This window comes from Musca autumnalis, unplaced genomic scaffold (assembly GCF_047663935.1).
Source record: "Musca autumnalis isolate F117 unplaced genomic scaffold, ASM4766393v1 scaffold_3, whole genome shotgun sequence".
NCBI classification, from domain to species: Eukaryota; Metazoa; Arthropoda; class Insecta; order Diptera; family Muscidae; genus Musca; species Musca autumnalis.
This window is the reverse complement of record NW_027411866.1, coordinates 152,994,228-153,001,564: the sequence shown is the minus strand read 5'-3', so window position 1 is coordinate 153,001,564 and position 7,337 is coordinate 152,994,228. Positions and strand designations below refer to the sequence as shown.

Here is a 7,337-nt window from a genome sequence, read left to right as displayed (position 1 = left end):
ATACAAAATACCAAATTACAACCAATTCTGTGGTCAAATGGGTCTAATACATTCAAAATATTTTAAAATGACGCGTACTTTATATGGGGCCCTATATGGGGGCTATACCAAAACGTGGACCTATATAACCCAACTTTGGTAGGAATATTTTTTGGCCTCTGGAGACACAAAGTACCAAATTACAACCAATTCGGTGGTAAAATGGGCCAAATATCTTAAAAATTCCTTAAAACGACGACGCGTCACGCGTCATTTTGTATGGGGGCTATACGAAAGCGTGGACCTACATAGCCCGCTTTCAATACCAAAAGTCCTACGTAAATATAACATATTTTCCCAAAATTTCATCAACCTACGTCAATCCGTTCGGACGCTAGAGTGATTTCCACAGACGGACAGACGGACAGACAGACAGACGGACAGACGGACGGACATGGCTATATCGATGTAGAATTGCACGCTGATCAAGAATATATATACTTTGTGGGGTCTACAATGATTATTTCGAGTAGTTACAAACGTAGTGACAAACTTAATATACCCCCATCTTATGGTGGAGGGTATAAAAAAACATAAAATATTTGTTGGTGAATCAGGTATGATGATATAGCAAATTTTTGCCAAATTCTAAATAAAAACACCATATTGTCTTGTGTAGTTTTTTGTCATTTTCATTTATTCATAACACTTCAAAGCATTTGTATCTGAGAAACATGGCCGCGGTATTAATATTCGTTGTTGTACTTATTCTAATACGTTTGTGGTTGTATCATCGTTGGAATCATAAGCAAATATTTGAATTGGCTAAAAAGGTGCCATCACACAAACTGCAAATGATATTGGGTTTTGGGAAAATATTGACACCAAAAAGTAAGTATTTGCACATATGAATAAACCATGGATATGGGTATACAAAATTACTACATGCAGAGTCTAATGAATCTTTGAAAAATATTCAAAATCCTCTGTCTGATGATGATAAGTGGTGTATTATTATTAGACAGCGGATTTTGTATATTTTTAAAAAATTCCTTTACATAATTTTGAATATATTTTGTCAAGTTATATGATGTACAAATATGACAACAACAAAATGTAAAATCATCCAAAATTTTCAAAACTTTTCTATGAGAATTTTGAAAAATCCGCTCGCTGCCTACTAATGTAAGAACGTATGCCGGTAAATAAGTTAACCCAATATCACTTGTAAAGCTTGTAGTCGTTTACTCCATAAATTGAACATATTTATATTAATATTAGTATTTTCTAACTGTATTTTTCAATTGAATCCTGCTGTCGACTTTTTCTTATGTTTCGGTCACTAGAGTTCCACTTCATTCCCTAAAAGCACGATAACGTGAAAATTTTAATTTATTTTCTAAAATCTTTCGCAAGGTTTGGGTTAATCGATCATTTAACAAGAAAAAAATAACTGGAGCTGTAATTATAAATGTGCTAAGCGCCTAATTTTAACAAGTAAAAAAGTGTTGAGTTCGTTCGGGCAGAAATTTTTATAACCTCAACCATGAAAAATTATGAACCTTGTTTTAGACATTAACAGGCAAAATTTCATTAACTTTTATTAAATGTGAAAAAGCCATAACCCTAATGTCCACACTTTGATATAGCCAGACTGGCAGACGGACGGACATTGCTAAATCGACTATTATTTCGATGAGGCACATTTTGCCCGTATTAAAGTGTACATGCCCTCGTTAGCATAAATGCTGAGGGTATAAAAATCGCGACAAATCCGCGAAAAGTTGCAAAAACAAATTTTGAAGAAAATTAATAGTCTCCACACATTTCTTGGGATCTTTTATTGTTGTTTTAATTTTTAGCAACAAATTTACATATAGTACGGTTACACTAGAATTTTTTGCCGGGTTAACCCACTTCGAGAGGATTTATTTGACGTTTGCCATATGAAATTGACATTTTAAATCCAAACCCACTGGGTTAATCCGGTTAAGTGTAACCGGGGTATACATACCCTCCGGTTCATCTGAATAGAACCAACCAATTTTGCCTACAAATACCGTTATATCTAACGGTAGGAGAGGAATTGAAAACTATATGTTTGTGGACATGCAGAGTATATAGTAGCCGATATTTTCAATACCTAACGCATATGTGAAGCGTTATAACGGTACTATTTACTCGTTTTATGAAAAAATGCCAAAATATTGACATGTTTTAATGGTTCACCAGGATAGAACCACCATAAGAATGTACACAAATCCTTTTTCAGATGTGGAAAACTTTTACAAAAAAATACTTATAATTAAAAATAAAGGCCGTCAGAGCCCATTGCCAACGTCGGGAAGTAACCTAAATAGGCGTGGCAAGTTCCGCCCATTTCTACAGGTTTTGAAATATTCGACATCAGATTCCTTGGAATCCTTGCATTTTAGGTATAAAGTGTCTTTGGCAATATTGCTGACAACAATGCGGGGTATCTTTTTATGAAAAAAATTAACCCCCATGTGAGCCACTAAAGGGGTCTTTTTGGTCCCTTTTTTCAAAATCGTTTAAAAACTCCTTTAAAATGTGATCGTATCAGACCAAAATATTCTACAAAATTATTTGTCATAAAATTTTACTATAGGTCCTTGAATACACCAAAACTCTAAATCGTACCTAAACGCCAGGAATCTGCCAAAAGTAAAATCACGTTTTAGGGTTAATGTTGTACTTTATCTGAGTTTATTAAGTTTTGTCCCACAAAACTTCATTGTAGATAGAAGACGTCAAAGACAAAAATATTCTCCATCAAATTTCAATATAAATCGGCGAATAAATAAAATATGTATTTGCAATATATATCAAGAAAATATATACATCAAATTTGCCAACAAAACACCCAAATATTTTTTGAATAAATTTGTTTTGTTTTTTTTTTTCGAGTTGATGCATGAAAGTAACATGAAATTTAGTTCTAGACGAATGGTGTTAAGAGAAGAAATATTCTACACAAAATTTCAGTGTAAATCCTAGAACAAACTAGATATCTAAGTCAAATATATTTTGTTAAGAAAATTACGCTACCAAATTAGATATTATAGGTAGAAATTATTTTTTAAACTTTTAGACTCTTAATTACAATTTATTCCATACTGAGTCAAAATCTCCTAAAATACCTCACTTTTTGGGGGTTGTGTCAAAAAAAGAAATGTTCCAAATCAAATTTTATTATGAGTCTCTGAACAAAAAAAAAAAAAAATTTGTAGCTGTAGTATTTAACATCTCCAGAAGCTTTCGCTTTTTATATATGATTTAGGACGATATTCTACCGTTTTTATTCACATTTTCGTTATCTGCGGTCACAAAATATTCTTTATTGAAGTTTTTTTGACAATAAATTCTTTCAGAAGATTATGTGTGCTCGATCCAAACTGTTTTTGAAATATCTATGGTGAATATATATAGGGAAAATATTGATAACCCAGATCGGGCTTTGAAAAATTACGTATTTTAGTACTATAAACTAAAATAACGTCATCAGGATAAATCATAGGATTGTGTGCTAAATGGGCGGAACTTGCCACGCCTATTTAGGTTACTTCCCGACGTAAACTTTCAAAACGCCGATACACGTGTCTTCTTTTTTGCGGTCCTCTTTCATTATCTGTGCGGGCTTTTTGTAATTTAAAAAAAAATTAGATTTGTAGGGTTTTGGTATTGTGTGCATGGAAATATATTAGGAAATGTGTTGTTACTTTTCCCCTACCGTTAAAAAAGTTCCCGCACCGATTGCATGCAAGTTTTCCATTGCAGCTAATATAATCTATTTTTATACCCTCAGCATTTATGCTAACGAGGGTATATACACTTTCATACGGGCAAAATGTGCCTCATCGAAATAATGGTTTTAGACCCCAAGTATGTTTGGACGAAATGTGTTTCAGACAATTTGGAGTCGATTGAGCAATGTCCGTCCGTCTGTCTGTCTGTCCGTCTGTCTGGCTGGCTGGCTGGTGCGCACGATAACTCTGGAACGGAGCAACCGATTCGGTTCAAAATTTGGCTTTCGTAATATTTTGCCCAAACTTAGTTTAAGTTCGAAGATGGATTATATCGGTCCACTCCTTCCGGTACCTCCCCCACAAAAGTTCGAAAATGTTCGGAAAATTTGTGCGCACGATAACTCTTGAAGGGAGTAACCGATTTGGCCCACACTTTGTACATCGTGAAAGTTCTACCAGATTTAGATGAGGTTTAAATATGGACTCAATCGGTTCACTCCTTCGGGTACCTCCCACACAAAATTTCGGAAAAGTTCAGTTTAGGACCTGCTCTCGAATCGCTTTGATTTTTGTTGTAGCAACTTGTATTCGCTGTCCCCCATACGACGGTACAAGTTTCATAAGTGGCAAGTCCATACTTCCTGAGAAAATAGCCTGAAAGGTGCAAAAAACCCCTATGACACCGTGTGTAGTGGTTGGAGCGCAAGACAAATCTCGAACGGATCTGCCAATTCGGTCCAAAATTTGGCCTTCGTAATATTTTGTCCAAACATAGTTTAAGTTCGAAGATAAACCATGTCGGTCCACTCCTTCATGTACCTCCCTCACAAAAATTCAAAAATCTTCGGAAAAAATATGCGCCTGATAACTCTTGAAGGGAGTGACTGATATAATCCATACTCTGCACATCCTAATATATCTACCAGATATAGATCAGGTTCGAATATGGACTATATTTGTCCACTCCTTTGGGTACCTTCCACACAAAATTTCGGATAAGTTCACTTTAAGACCTGCTCTCGAATCACTTTGATTTTTGTTGAAGCGATTTGCATTCGCTACCTCCATTGGGAAAACATCCCGAAAGGTGTAAAAAGCCTTATGACACCATATGTGGCTCTCGAACTGTTCAACCGATTTGGTGCAACATTTGGTCTTCGTCATATTTTATCCAAACTCAGTTTCATGGGGCAATACCGGTCCCCAACTTCCGGTACTTCTCCCCAATATTTAAAAAATGTCACTAGAATGTTAGGACGATATCACTTGATCCAAACGTTGGATCTCCAAACTTTGGATCTCCTAATATTTTGTCAAAATTTAGTTAACTTCTAAAATGGCCCATATCGGTCCTCCATAAGGGTACCTCCCCCACAAAAGTTCAACATTTGTGTTAATTCCTAATCCACATTTTTGTCGGCAAGTTCAAATGTTGAAAAAGGGCCACAAAATTCTGAAGAGACGCTATTTACATTCTATCTGTCCATAGATGAAAGTTTCAATTCACATTGGCTGAGGGTATACCTCTGTCGGCAAAGCCGACTGACACTTTTTTACTTGTTTTATAGAATTTTAATGTAGTCTTCAATATGCGATCATTCTACATAAGTCTACGTTATATTTATTTTTACCTAACGGTGTTTACTTTAACCCCCTGTTTTTGTAACTAATTTTTGTTCGTTCGTCTATATTCGAAATAATTTAGGCATCCATAGCTCAGCCCCCAGAAGACATACCTAATTTTTCGTATACCCGTTCCATATGTCGTTAAGAATTCCTCATTTAAAAATCAGCGCTCTACATTTGTGCTAAAACGAGTAAATCGAGCTACAAAATTTGACAATTCTTGTGAAAAGAATAAAAAAATTTACAAAAACAGGGGGTTAACATAGATATACCTTATATTTCACGGTGCTCTTGTAGCAACTTTAAATAAAAGGTACTTACACCTGAGAAGTTTTTGCCGATTTTATGCACAAAATTCTGAACTTTAAATGGAAGGTGCTTACACCTGGGAATCATCAGAATCGGTAAAACCTACTAAATTATCATAAAGTTCAACCTTGTAGAAAATGTTCATATCTACAATATTTTCTTTAGTCCCATTTCGAAAGGACTTGCGATTTCGAAGAAAAATCGTGAAAACCTAAAAAACACATAAAAATGTCAACTTGAATAGCGCTTTATTTAAAAAGCGCCCCTGCAATTTTTTTATCATCTATGGACACTGCAGTTTCATAATCCGCAAAAACTTTCCAGGTGTAAGTACTTCTTCAATACGGGATCATTCTACATAAGTTTACCTTATATTTATTTTTAACTAACGGCGTTTACTTAATTAACTTAAATATACCTCATATTTCACGGTGCTCTTGAAGCAACTTTAAATGGAAGGTGCTTACACCTGGGAATCATCAGAATCGGTAAAACCTATGAAATTATCATAAAGGTCAATGTTGTAGAAAATTTTCATAGCTACAATATTTTCTTTAGTCCTATTTCGATAGAGCTTGTGATTTTCTAGCAAAATCGTGAAAACCTAAAAAACCTAAAAATGTGGTTATGTTTTTCAAGCGATGCTAACTGATGTTCGTACGTTGATTTCTCATTTCGATGCAGGAGAAGATTTGAGAATCGGCAAGAAATCGCTTTAGGTCATGAGCATTAGGCAACTTTAAAGTTGGTGTCAATTTATCTTTGTTTTTTGAAACATCAACAAATCAACGTTTATGCAATTTGTTGTTAATAAAATTTATTAATAGACGACATTTATGTTTAAAATGTGTTGAAATAAGTAAAGAAACATCAAGAAAAATGCAATATTAAATTTGCCTCTCTCGCGATTTTGCTCACTCATGCTTTAGATGTTTACAAATCAATTACTATTAACTTTTTCCTACATAACATTGGTATTCTTTTCTTAGCACTAGAAACACGTCAATTTCTTTGGAACGCTCAGAACCTTTTTTTGAGAAAATATGACAAAGAATTATGGATTCAGTTCGAAATTAAACTAAAATAGCTGATGATAGCCATTTTTTTAATGATTTTCGAAACCGTATACTAAAACTTCAATACATTTTATTAAATTGCGGATTACGTTTTTTTTTTGCATTTCCAAACGCTGCACAGTGCGAAATATGGGAACTTTAGTGGAACATTACTCAAAAATTAAAGTACATAAAACTAATGAGATTCTTGTAGAATTCTATTGCTAAGTATCCCATGAATAATGCCTCCTATTCAGTTTTGCGATTTACCCCGCGAAACAACTAGAAATGCACTTAAAAGTTGCACTTTCGTTTTACAATATTTATTTTCTTAAAATATTGCTTCTAGCTTTGCTTAAGTAATTTAGTGATACAAACAAACTGTACGTTAGTTGACTATAGTTTTTGTTGCTGTTATAATTCTCGACAAGTTTTTGATTATTTGGCGTTTATAGATTTGTAATATCTATCTATTTGTAATATCTAATTAAAATGTGCTTTTTTAAAAGGCTATTAAATTTTTTTTTATAAGTTTTGGAGTTTTTTTATGAATTTTGGCGAATTGCAGAATAAATCGCCCATTTTCTGAGATGTAGGACAT

The 7,337-nt window shown here is 34.0% G+C and overlaps 1 protein-coding gene across 1 annotated transcript in view; it reads left to right on the top strand.

The window, feature by feature from the left end:
* The first annotated feature begins 670 nt into the window (after nucleotides 1-670).
* Nucleotides 671-7,337, top strand: part of LOC141396453 (probable cytochrome P450 313a4) — a 31,866-nt gene continuing 25,199 nt past the window's right edge. Inside the window, exon 1 of the mRNA XM_073971925.1 lies at nucleotides 671-870. Coding sequence (XP_073828026.1) covers nucleotides 714-870 — 157 coding nt within the window. The 5' untranslated portion in view covers nucleotides 671-713. The remainder of the gene's footprint in view (nucleotides 871-7,337) is intronic.